Source organism: Podarcis filfolensis (genome assembly GCF_964270895.1).
Source record: "Podarcis filfolensis genome assembly, chromosome: 1".
Lineage (NCBI taxonomy): Eukaryota > Metazoa > Chordata > Lepidosauria > Squamata > Lacertidae > Podarcis > Podarcis filfolensis.
Genome location: NC_139604.1, coordinates 69737858 through 69755352, shown reverse-complemented (window position 1 = coordinate 69755352; position 17495 = coordinate 69737858). Strand labels below are relative to the sequence as shown.

The window sequence follows — 17495 nt, the reverse complement described above, 5'->3', positions numbered from 1 at the left end:
TGGGAATGAATTTTGGCTTCAGTGCTTCTGGCTGAAGAGTTTGCCTCCCACCAGTTCACTCACTTCTGCTTGCTGGGTTGGAATTCAGAGAAGAGAAAGGCATTTTAAGAATGGCTTTGAAAACTACCTGCTGGCTTTTAAATTATGGTTATATTTATGCTATTGGTATACCCAAGCCAGCTGGAGGGTGCTAGGTTTCCATCTCTGGTCCACAAAGACCATCCACATGTTGATCACAACTAGACACAAGTCCAGTTCAAGTGTTGCCATGTGTGGCTCAGCAACTGCATGAAGGGGGCAGTGGGAGAAAACAACCAAGCTCCGCACTCCTCCACTCTATGTTCATCATTGTTTCCATCATCCTTCAACTCACTGAGGACAACTGTGTGGTATGGGAAGACTTGAGAAGACTCTCTACCCCCATTTCAGGATTCTGGAAAAGCAGGGTTCTAAAATGCTTAGATTTCACATGTACAGAAGGATCCCTGCTTCAGAAGGTCACCTTTCATGAGTTGGACCGTGAGGTGACAGCATACTCATCCCCACTGCTTCCCCCACCTACATGTTTGCTGTTGATTAATATTTTTCTAATTAACATTTCCATTGCTGAACCTCCTTTTTATTTCCCTCAGGGAAAACCCTGCATTTTGCTGTTAATTTAGAAACCACTACCCAGAATGAAACATGCATGCACAATCAAGCCTATTGTGAGCTTTCACACAATTGTGTCCCTTCACCCACAGAAGGCTTTTAGCTCTAGTGGAGTTTTCAGAGAATGGATGGGAAAGCGTTGCATTCTCACAAGTTGCCATCATTTGATACAACTTTTATTGCATGATGGTAGAATACAGAAACTTGGGCAAACACTTTCTGGAAAGACTTCCAGCCTAAGTACTCAGTACCATCACGATAAAAGGCAATTACTTCACAGGATAAATTGAGACTTCCATGGAATTAATCCAATTTGTTTCCAATGAACAGCAGCTGCTACGGCAACTAAAAATGAGGCAGTTAAGCAATGCTTCAGTGAGAAGTCTCTAACCTCTGCCCTACAAGAGAGCTTTTTCATACTTTAACCCTATATGTAGAAATTGAAGAATTTTTGGCAAAAGTCTCTTCCAAAAGATTCATAAGACTTACTGCTCCTTCAGCTGATGCTTCTATTTTAGAACCTAAGCCAGTCAGTGGCAGACTGTGAATTATCATGAGTGAACTAAAATCCAATATAATTGCTTAATATAATGTGAGAGATAGTTCAAGAATCTATTTTTACTTTTATTTTTACTTTTAAATATTACTAATATCAGCTGCGCATCAATTTTTCTTTGAAACACAATTAAACAAAAACAAATGTAACTAGATTCATCAGCACATAACAGTGTTTGAATACTATTTAGGGTATCAGACAACAAATCATTTACATTAATAATCCTACTGAAATGAAATCAATGAATCTGTTTTACGCATTTACAACTTGTTTGATACTTTATGAAACCTTTCCTGCCTGGACTGCCACCTTGTTGCTTGGCGATAAATGCAAGCAACTACTACACAGGCCAAAATCACTAGCAGGCATACCTCTTTATGACTGTCATTTGTAGGTACAGGTATGTCATGGGCACTGGGTGGAATTTAACATCACACTACTGCAAATGTTCTATCTGCACAAGTGTATCAGTTTGCCAGGCCCAATAACACCCCCCTTGCATGCTGTTCTGGGGGAGTTCTCCTGAACAACAACCCCCTCCCAGCCAATTTCAGGAGGTGCAAGTGAACGGGAGAAGGAGAGAAGGGAATCCCCACAAGGGCTTCTGCTGACAGGGTTCATTGGGTGAATCCCACCCACAGAATTTTAAACATTATCCTCTCACATAAGGAAACAAATGTGATAATCTGAGCTACCGGGGGGGGGGGGGGAATCAGAATTCCACAATACTACCTTTAATTTACTCTAACAACATGTCCAGGCTATAAAGGTGTTTACACAGTTTACAACCAGTAGAATTAGTACTGCAACTACTGTATATGCATTTCAAAATGGGAAGTATAAAAGAGTGGCATGGCCAATTCAGAGAACTAAAGTAACATGAAGGGAAAGCTTTGGCTGAGCAAGTAGCAGCATCTATGTGACAAGAACGCTAGCAAGGATAGGTTTCTGTTACAGTTGTTCAACAGAATCAGTGATCTGGACCTTGTGTGAATTCTCTCCAACACAAGAATAAGTTTTCAAAGCTCTACTGCAAGATCGTCCGAAATGCTAGTTACAATAAGTTAATCGTTACAAAATAACAAAGCAACACATTGCAAACAAGCAATGTGGTTCGGTCCTCTATACAGTTCAGTAAACTTTCCTCTCTCTGGTCCCTGAGAGAGACCCTAAGCTTCTTCAGAACCTTTGAGCAACTGCTGTTGCAGCAGCAGCTGCTACTACATCTCCAACAAGCAGACACAGCTTCTTAACTTTCAGCTTCCTGCTGTGCAAGCTCTGAACTTCCTGTTTCCGAGTCATCAGGTAGCTTAACTCATTGTAATGGAAAAATCCCAACCTTCTCTGACGCATTGGCCAGAGTGAAACTTTTTTGCTTAAGGTAATCTTCTCTTTCTAGCATTCCAAATAGAAAGAATTCAAGCACACATTTTAGGTACAACTTTTAAGAGTTTCCTCCAACTGTGTTAACATACAAACAATGGAGGAACCATTTGGATCAGACCAAAGGCCTATCTAGCCCAGCATCCTGTTTTCCACAGTATCCAACTATATCCCACACCTAGGATAGGAGCACTTTTCGCAGCCATACTGCCATCATGACTACCAGCCACTGATAGCCTGATTTTCAATATTAATAATCCAGAAGCATTAGCCTTCAATTGGGGTTCCAGGGGAAGGTTCTGCAGCAACCCTTCAGGGACGTAGGGTCTAATTATCCACATGCTGTAAGGCTTAAGCATACCTTTTCCTTCCCGAAGGATAATTTTTGTAAGGCAAAGGGCATTTTGATATGTGGTTATTCAAAGGGTTCCAGTAGGTTACAATTAAACAACTGTAAAAAGAGAAAAAGTAGACCTGTACAAGGATCACAACATATGTAGTAGCACTGAAACTCTTATATCACCTAGGTGAGCAGAAGCAAAGTCCTTTTTTTTGTCACAAGACTACTTAAAGTGGCACAAGAAATGCTGAGGCAAGTCAGACAGGTTTAAATCAAAGACTGGCACTCCTAGTTATTACAACATCCTTTGCCTTCAAGAAAATGACTGGACACAGAGAGGGAAAGCCTGTCAAAAGGGTTAAGGAGAACAGAGCAGTAATAGCTTCACTAGTGAATCGCTTTTCAGCCTTTGACCTAAGGTCAAGTGCAGTGAATTCTCATACTTGACATGGATGCTACTGATTGAGAACATACTTTGAACATGAAAAAGAAGTAGGCTTTTTACAGAAGTAACAGCTCTGCTTCATTGAAACCCTTCTCTAACTTTCTGTTTCTATCCAAAACAACTCCACCTGATTCCTAAGCACATTTATTTTTGAAAAATCACTTTCTGCCATAAATATAATGTGGTCCATTCTTTTGAAGGGAAACACTTACCATACAAGAGGTTTCAGCATGTTGCCATAGGAAGAAACACAACTCAGATCTAAATCATGGTTCATATATGATAATGAGTGAGCCTGAGTTCTACTCTATGCACTAGGAGAGAAAGTTCCTGCGTTTACACCACAGTTACTTATTTTCAGTGGACTCAAGGAACTATAGTTTGTTCTAACCACACTTTTTAAACCTTGTTTTAACTATTGGTCCAGCAAGAAACTTCCCTCATCATTTACTCATTACAATCAAGACAAACTGCATTTATCCCACCTCCCCAGTCTCAAAGTTTTACCCCACATGATACATTGATGTCCCATCTCCACTATTGACTTCTCATTCATCACCTGACCTTGCTGTGTCTCCCTTCTAGAAAGAATGTCTTTTCTATGTAACACCTGGTAGATGGTGTTTTGATGTTCAAAAATCAACCCCACTTATTCTATTTTTAAAAACCCCTGAAAAAAAGTTAGCTGAACTGTCTGAAACCATAGCCAACTGCCTCACAGAATCAGAGTTGGTCGGATATAAATTATATACTTACAAAGCATCTGTGCTATGCATGATCTGCAGTGGTCTCATTACGAATAATCAAATGCCAGAAAAAACTGCTCTCACTGATGTAATTTAACCTAATTTAATGCTTTAAAACAATATGTACCAAGAGTCCAATACATCACTCCATTTTCAGAAAATTTAGTCTCCTGATACTTGTCAAAACAAGAACTAGCTCCTTAAAAAAAACACCCTAATGCATGAAAACTAAGCCACAAGCCAATCTAAACACAAAAAATGAATGTGGTGTGATTTTGTCCTTCTGCAAACATTTTTGTTCAAATGACTTAACAGCCTTTCTATCTACCAACCGCCAGAAAAGAAAATATATAGAGATACAGAACAAAAGGTGTGCTTAATCTCAGTTATAAAAGCCAGTCATACCAACATCTCAGTTATAAACCACCAACTGTAAAGTCCAATCATACCAACATCTCTCAAACAAGTCTCTTTTTAACAGTGTGCTGCCAGATTTGAATCATGACCTAAAAAGTTACCAAGACATTATCCTACCAAGCCCAGAAATGCTTCAATTTATATTTTCACTTGGTTGTAAGAAAGAATCTCAAACTTGAGTCAAATCACTGTTGAGACAGGTCATTCTCTAGTTGGCTAGGACAGTGGTTCATGGTACCACTGTGTCGTGGCACCCAGGGGTGCCTTGAATGATGGTCAGGGGTGCCACAGGCAATACTTGCCACTGTCCCTCTTTCCTTCTCTCCCTCCTCTGATGCCCTCTCACGTCTCTGCCTCCCAATGGCTTGCAAAGCTGTTTATTGCAGCAGCCCTGGCTATAATCTCTACAGGCAAATGGTGCCTCAGTGAGGCACCTCTCTTGTGGGGAGGGGCAGCTTAGAGGTCAGGGACAGAATCAGCAGCTGCCTGGAGGACTCCCAAGCAGAGGGGAGATGAAAGGATGCTAAGGGAACACACCACAAGGGAAGGTATTCAAAAAAAGGGTGAGAGGCTGCCAGCTCTGCAGGGAAGGAGTGACATAACTGGGCTCCCGAGCCCCACAGGGGTGCTGCAGCCAGAATGTAGTTGTCAAGGGAGCCGTGGACTCAAACAGGTTGAAAACCTCTGCGTTCTAAGTTCTGAGTTTCCTACCATATCACATCCATCTAAAATAGGCTGCTTTCCAGCCTACTTATTGGCCATTACATTCTGCTCCACTATTGAGCATCATGGCATCTCCTGCCTGAAATTAACCCTTGATGCTATACAATGCTTCCTGTTGCTTGAGCTCCTTCACTAAACATATTGCTTTACTCCTTACTAAGCACTTCATAGCTTGCTGTCAGCAATATATAGTGTGGATGGTTTCAACTTCACTCTTGAGATACCAACCCCCTTTTATTTTCTGCTGAGTGAAATAGGTTTCTTCCTAAAATAATTTTATCAAAAACTGTTGCTTTACTAAAACCTTTAATAAAAGCATAAAGAAAACATGGACTGAAGCCTTGCTAGTCATGCCACACTTCAGCACCATACTACTCTAGCCAATATAGGGAGTAGGTTATGGCACCTAAAGTCCAAACGTACAGTGGTGTACCTCGGGTTAAGAACTTAACTTGTTCCGGAGGTCCGTTCTTAACCTGAAACTGTTCTTAATCTGAGACACCACTTTAGTTAATGGGGTCTCCAGCTGCCGCCGCACGATTTCTATTCTCATCCTGAAGCAAAGTTCTTAACCTGAGGTACTATTTCTGGGTTAGCAGAGTCTGTAACCTGAAGCATCTGTAACCTGAGGTACCACTGTATAAAAGGAATTATTTAGTGGAGGCAGCCAAAGGAAAAATTAAGGTATCTACTTGGTGGCAGGAGTGAAGTTAAGTAGGAATGATTTGTTTATCTAGTTCGCTTGGCTCTCTTCCCTCTCAAAAGGCAAACTACAGGTGTGCTGTCATACCAGTATTTTAAAATGTGACAACACTTTTATATTACCTGGATAGAAGGGGAAAAGGCATGCCTATATGAATTCCCAATTATACATTGATAACCAAAGATTCTTAAAAGTTGCAAATTAAAGCAAGGAAGCCAAAAGGAACAAGAAATAATATATTGCCTTTAACAGCTGTGTTCTGGGACTAGTTCAACAGCATCCGTTTTTCATATAAGCAACAAGCTAATGCCACTGTTATTCTCAGGACATCTTACTTTGCTTTATCATTCTGGATGATGTTCGGCCTGGACAAACAGAGTTGACTTTTTCCACTCAACTGCAAAGCATGTTCATCAATGTTGTTGTTATTTTTAAAGTCACCCGCCTTCACATTTCCTGTGAAGTTAAGCCAGGGCTTTGCCCTAGTCATTTTCACAGAACTGAAGGGTCACCTCTATACAGTCACAGATCACAATGGCCTGAGACAGCACAGCAGAAGCTAAAACTAGCATACCAACTCCAGACATCTGGAATTACCTCAGTAGCACAGCATGCCTGTTACTTGTCTCACCCCACCACTATTGAAAGGGAGAAGGAATGAAATTGCCAACACTAATCAGGACAACACTCATAACAAGTCCCCTCACTTCTTTCCACTCTTCCTCTGAGAGGATCGGCAACAGCCTGCCTAGACTTTGTCAGCAAAGATCAGCTCCAACCAGAATCACATAATCAAAAAAAGTCTTCTTTTATAGACACACCTCAGCTAACCTTCTTGAAAAGCAATTAATGCTAAAGAAAAAATAACACAATGAAATAACCGAGTACAACTTACTTTCCCCCTAGCACAGCAGTTCTAATTGTTCAGCATGACAAAACGGCCTGAGTAATAATCAGGTGGATGGAAGAAATGTTACGAGATCAGCATAGAATTAATTGTACTAGCAGACAGACATGAGTAAGCTCTGCTTGCCACCTAGTTTGGTTTGGAAAGTAATCTACATACTCTTCCTACATACTCTTCCTTACTCAGGATATGAGTAATTCAGTGAAGCATCATCTCATAAAAGCCATGATAAAATTGAAGCGCTCTGTGGGACCGTCCAGATAGTACCTACCTTCCCTGTACCCTACACAGAGTCTTCCTGAATCAAGAAATGTAATGGGCCTGAGTATGATATGAAGACACATGAGGCCATCAACTTGCTGAAGCTAAGCAGGCTCATGCAGGCTGCATGAAGAGGAAAGGAAGGGCAAGTCTCTTTAGGCAAATGGAAGTCCACTGCACAAATGTGATGACCCAGGGGTAGGCAACCTAAGGCCTGGGGGCCAGATGCAGCCCAATTACCTTCTCAATCTGGTCTGCAAATGGTCTGGGAATCAGCGTGTTTTTACATGAGTAGAATGTGTTCTTTTATTTAAAATGCATCTCTGGATTATTTGTGGGGCATAGGAATTGGTTCATTATTATTTTTCAAAATATAGTCCGGCCCACCACATGGTATGAGGGATGGTGGACTGCCCCACCGCTGGAAAAGGTTGCTGACCCCTGTAGATGACCCATAGCCAAGTTAGTAAACTATTAAACCTTCAGGAAGCTATCAACTAAACCATCCACAAACTGTAAGGCTGTAGCTAAGTGAGAAGAGCATTTGCATTTAATGCAGAAAACCCAGCTTCAGTTCTACGGAGGGCTGAGAATGTCCCCAGTGTGAAACCCTGGAAAACAACTGCAAGTCAGTGTAGACAATACTGAGCAGTTAGCTCAGCTGGTTAGAGTGTGGTGCTGATAACGACAACGTCACAGGTCTGATCACCATATGGGCCACCTGCATATTTCTGCATTGCAGGGGGTTAGACTAGATGACCCTTGGGGTCCCTTCCAACTCTACAAGTCTATGATTCTATGAGCTAGAAGGACCAAGGGGTTTGACTCAGTTTAAGGCAGCTTTCAATGTTCCTGAGAACTCCCCCTGGTTTTGGCATTGCTTGGGCAGACAGCTAAAAACTTTACATTTTGTCTGACAAGTTATCAGTTTTCAAGAGACTTTTCAGATGTGAGGCTTAAAGCTATCATTGCTGCTTCGACTTGCAATGCCAGGGGAAAAAGCCTCAGTAGTTAATACAAGTGAGCGCTCTGTTTCCATTTCTACTTTTTCCTCTGTATTGACACAAACATGCAGCTTTGAGCTTCTCTTTATGTTTTATGTTTTCTCTCTAGCACAAAGCCTGAAGCGTAATTTTTATAGTATAATTTTATTGCCCTAATGTTAATACTTGGAAGATGCTTAACATACATTGGATAGTATCATAGTATCAAAAGGTAGGTTAGACTGAGACTTGACTTTGCACAAGACCACACAGATCTTCATGGCACTGCAAGGATTTGAACTGGGCTTTTCCACACTGGGCCAGAGTCACTGGCCTGGGTTCAGTTCCCTGACTCTTGAACCCACAGTGAGACTCATTCCCTGTTAATATGCAAATATATTCCATCCCATTTCTGAAAGCCCACCCGCTTCCCTGCAATTACTCCTATGCTGGCAAGTCATTTTACCATGATGGATCTATTAAGGTGCTAGTTCACAGGCTGGTACGTTTAACCTCCCAAAAACAGCATGACGTCAACATAATCACTGGGGAGTTGCTCTTGTCTGGATGCGCTTCCTATCATTCATGTGCCATAGATATATTTTCACAGCAGACTATGAATCATAAGCAAGGAATGCTTGCTAGATAGCCACAGTAAGCCTGCAGCCCATAGCCAGTGTTTTCATTTGCATTCCCCAGATTAAGCATTTTCATATATTCAGGCTGCTTACACTGATAAGCAGTAAAAACAAATCTGGGTCATTTATGGGCTAGTTTAAGTGACAGATACAGCTAATATAGTAGCCAACATTGTGCTTGTTTCATTTATTCATATTCTGTCCACTGCTCTCATTCTCCACCCCTGCTCCCTACTATCATGAAGAGCCATTCCTCAGGGGGAAATGGGACAATCCCATATTCACTGCTCAGAGCTCGAGGACATATATTATACAAATACAATAATAAACAAAGTCCTGCAAATTACATAAGGATGCTGAATGAAATATCAAAGCTTAATAGACTGAAAGGCCTACCCAATCCCCCAGAGGCTCAGTCTTTTGACAAGATGCTTCCTTTAGGCTGTGATATAAACTCACTGACAACTTCCTGTTAGGCCAACTAGCAGAAACTGCAGGGATGCTGTGGGTTATCAGCCAGATGAGTTTCCCACACTCCTTCCTCTCCTGGCTTTGATTTGAATGAAGTAACACATGCAGATAAGCCTCTTCGAATATATATATATATATATATATATATATATATATATATATATATCCGATGATGAAAGACAAATGCACACAACCTGTAGATTATGGCAGTCTATGGATAAGAATTGGCAGTGGAGTGAACCAAGGGGACTTCTGATAGACTACCTGCAAGGGGAGATAAGCCAATCAACGTTCCAAAAACATACGAAGATGAGGGAAGTGATCCATAAATAGACCATAAAAAGCATGAACTATATGCTGGTCATCACAGGAGGGTGAGTAATTAAAGCAGTTAACAGATGCAGTGACAGTTGCACACTTCCAAATTGTGGCTACCAGGCACAATTTGCAACTTGAACAGCACAGCATTGACATGCAGAAGAAGCAAGGGTCCAACTTTCAAAACAGAGCATCTTACCTTGGTGTTCACACAAGATTTCCCACGCTTATATTCCTTATGGCTTGCTCTCTTATCTAGCTTGTTCCACAAGGCTTTGGCCTTCCAACTGGTCACCTTTGATTTAAGTTTTGTATAAAAGTTCCTGTTGTCCAAAGGATCTAGTTCAAGTTGACGAGTGAGGATATTAAAGGCCTGGATTGTACCTTTGCATGTTGAGGCTTGGACAAAGTTTTCAAATATTTGGCCAGCTTGGCTATATTTCTCATCGTCCTTTTCCCCCATGTTCCAAGTAGTAAAAGAAGAATATCCTAATGGCATGCTCTTAGGCTGGGGTTCAGCTGAAATATGCTATCAGGTTTTCGCAAGCATGTAACACCTAGGAAGAGACAGATATAGGTCAAGTTAGTGCCACCTTAGGACAAGATTCAAATCCTTACAAACTACAGGTTAAGAAGCCTGCAGGATACAAAGCACATTGTGGGAATAATCTACGGACCTTGAGGGACAAACACTTCTGAATAAATGAACACAGTAGTTTTCAGCAAATTGTGTATCCTATGTAAAGCAGAATTCCCAAATAAGATGCCTCTGCTCTCTTTTATTTATAACTAGCTACTTTTGCAAACGGGTTGAGCTCCTGTTGCTTGGTCCCTGCTCCTGTCAACCTAGCAGTTCGAAAGCACATCAAAGTGCAAGTAGAGAAATAGGTACCGCTCCAGCGGGAAGGTAAATGGTGTTTCCGTGTGCTGCTCTGGTTCACCAGAAGTGGCTTAGTCATGCTGGCCACATGACCGGGAAGCTGTACACCGGCTCCCTCAGCCAGTAAAGCAAGATGAGCGCCACAACCCCAGAGTCATCTGCGACTGGACCTAATGGTCAGGGGTCCCTTTACCTTTACTTTTGCAAAACTGCAATAGAAAGGATGGCAGATTTACCTTCTTCAGTGACAACCTACTGCTTCTTTCCCACTTTCCTAGAGCACGATTTTCAAAATGTCCTTAGCATTTGTTACTATGAGATCACCCAGTATTTTTCTTACTTTAAGGGTTGTAAGCATACTGACCCTTCAAACTGTGAAAATTGAGATTCTCAGGATTTCATCAAGCAGTATCCGAGCAATATGTTTAATTTAACAACAAATAACTGATGCTCAGCATACACTTGCTGATCAGTTGTATAGTTTCTTGTAGGACAGCAGGAACAGCAACAAGCGAAGGTGCTGCTTGACTTTCCCCTTCCTACCATTTGTGTCTTCAAAATTACCCCCAAAATTATTTCACACAAAACCAAAATCTTCCGAGTTCCCAAACAAGCTATGCTGTTGCCAAAATACACATCCTCAGGAAACATCACATTAAAAGCGGGGAACAATCTTTATAGGCTCTCTTCACAAGGTGGCAATCGCAATGGTTTCCCTCACCTTCTCGTTCTGTACTGAATCAGCTGTGCTGTTTTAGAAGTACATGTAAGGTTACATCTTAATAGGGCAAAGTACAGTCTAGTCACATCAGACATTAACTCATGGTTAAGTGTTTCAAAGGTCAAGAACTTGTGTTTCACTAACCATTTGTAACATCCAACCTGTTAGAGGATTTGGGTTACTATAGGATTATTCGTCCAACACCCACCTACACCCTGATGTATTATGCACAATGCATTCTTGCGGCATCCTTTTTTGCACAATTTACTTGGATAGACAACAGTGTTTATGAAGAATGCTCACTCTGCACTATGACAGAATAAATTCCTGTTCCCTTTCCACCAGGCTGTTTATTCTAGTACGTGATTCTCCTTTCATATCCTATCTGAAAAAGGATGGGATCCTGTTGCAACCTCTAGCAAGTCAAGTCATGAAGTGGAAGGGGTTTATAAGGTGCTATTTGGTAATTCTATACTTGACATTCTCATGAACGGTACTTTATTCTGCTTGGTCAGATTTTTTTTATGTTGTACATTCATAAATATAAAACTTCAATTAAAATCAACTTTTTAAAAAAGAATTAAGAAGAAGTGGATAAAAAGCATTGCCAAATAATTGCAGTGAAACAGAGCAGTCAAAGTATAAAATCTCTCTCCCTACACTGGTAATATTGTTAGACATTTCTTACCTCACTACAGTCAACGTGATGCCTTCCAAATGTTGTTGGACTCCCCCAACTCCCATCAGCAACAGCAAACACGGTCACTGGCCAAGAATGATGGAAGATAAAGTCCAGCAACATCTGGAGGGCATCAAATTGGTGCCTGCAGCTTACTTGTGCAAGATTGTTCTTCATTCATTACAGAACATGAGCTCCACCGAACAACCTCCCCTCTTCCTAGAGTCTGTGCAGCCCCCTATTATTTTATCTGTACTAACCAGAGAATTCTAATCCATCACTCTCCCAGCTCATAATATTAACTATACTTTATTCAGCAATGCAAAAGAAAATGCACAAGATTGCTGCCCCATTACGATAATGGATTCCAATTTCAAAATCACAAAAATGCTTGATATTGTGCTTGGATTTGAAGTTGAGAGAAGGAGAGGCAAATGGTTTTACATGATTGCAATACTTTACAAAAATGAAGGGGATACGCACACACGACACATTCGCTACCAAAACATAAACTGGATGTTGTACTACGTGATGGAAAGCTTTCAGTCTCCATCAAGCCATTCAGTGTGACAAGAACATCAGTGTGCATCCAACAATCATAGTTTCGGTAAGTCTCAATTTCGTCCTATTTCAGAACAGTGCTTCTGCACGGACAAATTATGAGTGTCCATAACAAGTATCTCTTCCCACCCAGCTCTGCTCTGTGGGGTACACACAACTGCATTCAGCATGTCACACTGTTACGATTCCTCATGAGCTCCTGCGCAGCCCACTTCTTTAGCACTCCTTAACTACCCAAATGAAGAAAAGCTGGAGAGGCTTATGGAAGGTGCAAACAGGTTTATCCTCACAATAGCCTGCTGCATTGACCACTCGTATGCACACACTGTGGAAAAAGAGGGAAACAGGAACAGGGATTTGTTTATGCCTGCTAGAGAGCCTTCTGTGCATAAGTGCTTCCAAAAGGATTGGATTGAAACTTCTTTTTTTCTAAGGCTTTGAGTAAGTATTATCAGGAGCAACGACAGAACCTCTGTTGAAACTGTTGCTTTGGCCTTTCTGCATCACCTCTTTCTTTCAAAATGATGAGCTGCTATTCTTCTTCTTAACATAGTGTTTATAATACAGTAAGCAAAGCTTTGCAAGCAAGTCAGCAACCCTTCTGAAAAGATCATTTCTCTTGCTCGCCACTTTGCACAGCCGTGCACTGCAAGCTAGTGCTTATATTCTGCAATACTGTGGTAATTTGCCTTGCATTTCTTACAGCACATATGTTTCAGGCCATCTATTTCCTTTTATTTTTGAGGCTAACTCTTCGGGTGCAGGGACCTGTCTATGTTATGGTTGAACAAAACCTAGTAGGCAATCCATGGCATTCCCAGTTAACAGGATCAGGTAGTGGAGGGGGAGAGACCCTGGAGAGTTGCTTCCTGAGAGCAGAAGATACTGGGCTAGATGGACCAATGGTCTGACCAGGCATAGTAAGGAAGTTTCCCAGTGGATCTTAAGCATTTTGCCATTTCCCCTGCACTGCTCTAGTTGTGCCGGAACTCATTAGTCCATACAGAGCACCTTGAGCAGTGGTGGCCAACTTGGTACTCTCCAGATGCTGTTGGATTCCAACTCCCATCAGCCCCAACCAGCATAGCCAATGGCTAGGGATGCTGGGAGTTGTAGGCCAATGCTATACAGTCTGCCAATGTCTAAAGCTAGAAAGTCACATGGGTTCAGCTGTTTCAAGGAAAGACACCTCCCAGGTTTAGCTGGCGCCACTTCAGATCCTCTAAGGAAAAATGTCTCATTCTATCAAGCCTCAGGATGGTGGCCACCAGATGCATGAGGTCCTGTGCCATAGTTTCTAAATGTTTTTGTCTTCCTAAATTCCGCCACTAGTTCTCAGCATGAAAAGTTCCATCCCCACTGCACCACCAATGCTGCCTGACTGAAAGGGAACCAAACAAGCAGAAGTCTCATGGGCTGTTGCTCTCCCATAATTTTCTGTGTATTTAGGGAAGCTCACCATGCACTTTTGAAGATGGTGACAGCAGGTCTTGGAACACAAATCACCATGTATTGATGATTTTAATTCTCAGCAATATTAAAATGGTTTATTTTAAAATAATTTAAAATTATGAGGTCACAAAGGATGACTTAACCCACAGCCAAAAACTGAAGTCCAAAATAGCATGAAGGACACCACCAGTAGGAGGAACTGCTGCCTGGAAAGTGACTGCCAAAGGAAAAGCAACCCTTTCTAGTGATCCTTTAGTGGAACCAAGTCAGAACCCCAGAGACTCTGCTCTGCTGGAAACAGCAAAAGGAACAGCAACCGGGAGAAATTCTGATTCCCAACACTGTTTTTATATTATATATGCAACTTTAGTGTTCTGATGTTTCATTTTGCTACGTTGTGTTTTGTTCTCCATTATAAGCAACTTTGCGTATTACTTTAACAGAAAAGCAGGACATAAATATTAAATTTAATCTCTTCATATATAAGGGCTATATGTACAAACCCTACTAGTGCACACTGCCTATTCAGCCAAGTCAGAGAATACAGGAAGGGCTACAAATATCACAGCAATCCCAAGTTTCAAACATTTATGGAATGTTGAAAGTCAGGCTTGGGATCTCGTAGTATCCACTGGCAGCTGAAAGTTAGCTGTTACCTAGCTGCATAAGCCTTAAAGAAACAGCTACCAACTGAATATAGTATTTACATTATTTTACCTTTACAGTGAATAAGAAATAACCATTCGTTATACTGTTTGCTAAGCAGCATAGTCTCAATGCCTGGTGGCAGTGGTTACGAGGTGTTGAAATGCAAGAGTGGCTGGCAGTGGGAGAAAAACAGGAACCCCTACAGACACCTGGAAAATCAGCAGTGGTAAATCAAATATGGTTCTCCACATACACATAGAGGTAAATTCACCACAGTCCTCTTGTCTGGGATAGAATCCACCAACCTTACCTTGAGTGTCCCCTAGGGTATTGAGCCCTACTCTGTGTGCTGAAAGAGAGGATGATGTGTACCTCAGAAAATTAAACCACTATACTTCCCAGACTGCAGTTAAGAACCAGTGAAATACTAGGAGAGACAATGGGGGTTGATGGATAGCTCAGGTCCTGCTTGCCAGGTTTCCTTCAGACATCTGGTTGACCATTGTGAGAACAGGATGCTGAACTAGATGGGCCAGCATGCTCCTATGACCTATGGCCAATGACTAAGGGAGCAGCACAGCTCATGTTGCAACTAACAGGCTGAATCCCCACCTTGCCCAGCAATCCTGCCTCAACCCTGAGTCTTCATTATGCTAACCTGTACAGTATTTCTAAGGAAGATGCTTGTCTATTGATCTAGGAAAGCAGATACACTTTTTTCTAATGAGAGTACAGTGGATTGAGCCTCCAACTTTAATGGGGGAGGGACTGTATCCCAGGACTAGATGTCTGGAAAATACTGCCCTAAAGCATTTAAACATCATAATTCAGTGGTTAACACATATTCTCTCCTAAACAGTATTTATGGGTCCCTGTATATTTTTTATCACCGTGCTGCTTCATTTACAGTAATCTTAACTTTTAGCTCAATTCCTGGACATAATGTTTTTTCCATGTTATATTCCTGGGATATTGTCGGCACTACTAAAGCAAGTCCCTATGTGGTGCTCCAATTTCTTTTTATTACAAAGGCTAAGCATTCACTCTGCCTTTATTTCCTGCCTTTGCTTTAAATCGCATCCAAGACACACAGTAAGGCTAACTAAAGTTAGCTTTAAAGCTATCTGGCAACCTTTAATTTAAAAAAGTTTTAAAATAGCCTCCATGTTTTATAGAAAAGCTACCCACAACCATTTTATATTGAACTAAATTAGCCTGATATTATGATCCTCATGGGAAGCGCTTTCCAAGATGTGAAGCAAATTCACGTTAATTGATTGCAAAGTTCACTCTGAAAAACCTTCTAGCTATAGTTGTAAATTGCTGCAGTCAAACAGTGTTGAAGCATTGAAGAGGAGAGTGTGTGTTGGTTGTTGTTTTTTAACCATTTTCTTTTTTTTAAAAAAAAAGGTGTGACAGTATTTGCACTAGTGCTCAGTAAGAAAAAGCTCACATACCTAAGCACTTGAGCCTTAGTCACATGTTACTCACATGTAGGCCATAAGTGTGTAGAGTAAGGAACTTTTAGAGCCACCCCTGTTGTGTCATCCTTTCACTGTGCGTGGCTATGCGAGAAGCAAGCCCAGCATGCAAGCACCTGCTTGCAAGTACAGTGGTACCTCGGGCTACATACGCTTCAGGTTACATATGCTTCAGGTTACAGACTCCGCTAACCCAGAAATAGTGCTTCAGGTTAAGAACTTTGCTTCAGGATGAGAACAGAAATTGTGCTCCGGTGGCACGGCAGCAGCAGCAGGCCCCATTAGCTAAAGTGGTGCTTCAGGTTAAGAACAGTTTCAGGTTAAGAACGGACCTCCGGAACGAATTAAGTACTTAACCCGAGGTACCACTGTAGAGGCTCCTCACAATTGGGATACCACATGGTCAGCTGCCCTGGTCCTCCAAAGCCCCTACTCAAAGGCAAGTGTTCACATGCTGAACGCTCTTCTCAAAAAATGAGAAGGAAGCAATGACCCAGGCAGGGCTAAAAGCACGGCCTAACTTTATACACTTATGCCCTACGCATGAGTAATACATTGAGAGGGTTAGTACGTGTGTGCGTGTCTTTCATAACATGTATGTTTTACAGACCAGGGAAAAGAAGAGCCATGCAATAATCACTTTCTTCTGAAAAGTGGAAATATTGAAAGCTGTTTACTAAATTTCGGATTCCGCTCATTGTTAGAAGGGCCATCTTCATTTTATTTTGTCGTTGTATATTGCGGCAATACATTTTTAAAAAGACACAACCCATATGCACGTGATTAACTAACAGCCCCATCATTTTTAGTAACCCGCCCTCCAATTTTAATCAACCACCAAAGCTTCGTTGGCCCTTTAAAACTTGAAGCTGAAGTAATAAAGTGAATGCTTTGCATATCATTAAGTAGCAATGACTGAAGTCTGAGATAAAAGCCACAAGTAACCGCATCCCTTAAAGAGGAACTAAGTCCATCTGGATGGGTCCCTTCCATCATCATCTTGATCTTGCTAAAAAGAGGAAGAGGACAAAGGAGTAGTTTCTTTCTCTCTCATCTTGAAGGCAAAGAGATAGCCTAAATCAACAATGATGTATTTATAACAAATCAGTAAATGGCATTAAAACTAAGAATTTGACACAACCCACCTTAGCACCGAAATACAAGTTGGTAGTTCACTAGGGAAAAGCTCCAGAAGTAGTCCACACCCAAAACTCTTTTCCTTCATGGTCAGGAATATCATGGCTTGAAGGTTCAAGAGTAATTTAATCAAGTTATGCATTATTCTCCCTTCCACTTCATCAGATTTTTAATTAACTATATTCGAGATTAAGTTCATTATCTCCCACTGCATTGTTAATGGCAATTTCTGCTAATAAGGTACACAGCATATTCTGATCACCTACCAGTAAATAAAAAAATGGGGGCGGGGATGAAAATTAGAATCTTCTCACTGATGTGTTTTACATACTGTTTACTATTATCAGGCATGCTTGTAGTGCTTTTGAGTGGGGTCTTTTTTAAAGTAAAGTTC

The 17495-nt window shown here is 41.3% G+C and overlaps 1 protein-coding gene across 21 annotated transcripts in view; it reads right to left on the bottom strand.

Annotated features, from left to right (window-relative positions):
• Positions 1-17495, bottom strand: part of MICAL2 (microtubule associated monooxygenase, calponin and LIM domain containing 2) — a 141452-nt gene that overhangs the window by 100154 nt on the left and 23803 nt on the right. For all 21 annotated transcript variants that reach the window (XR_014543683.1, XR_014543684.1, XR_014543685.1 and 18 more), the window contains exon 2: positions 9742-10099. Coding sequence is in view for 15 of the 21 variants with exons in the window: in XM_083595899.1 (XP_083452025.1) it covers positions 9742-10041 (300 nt within the window). In the remaining 6 variants the exon portion in view is untranslated. The remainder of the gene's footprint in view (positions 1-9741; positions 10100-17495) is intronic.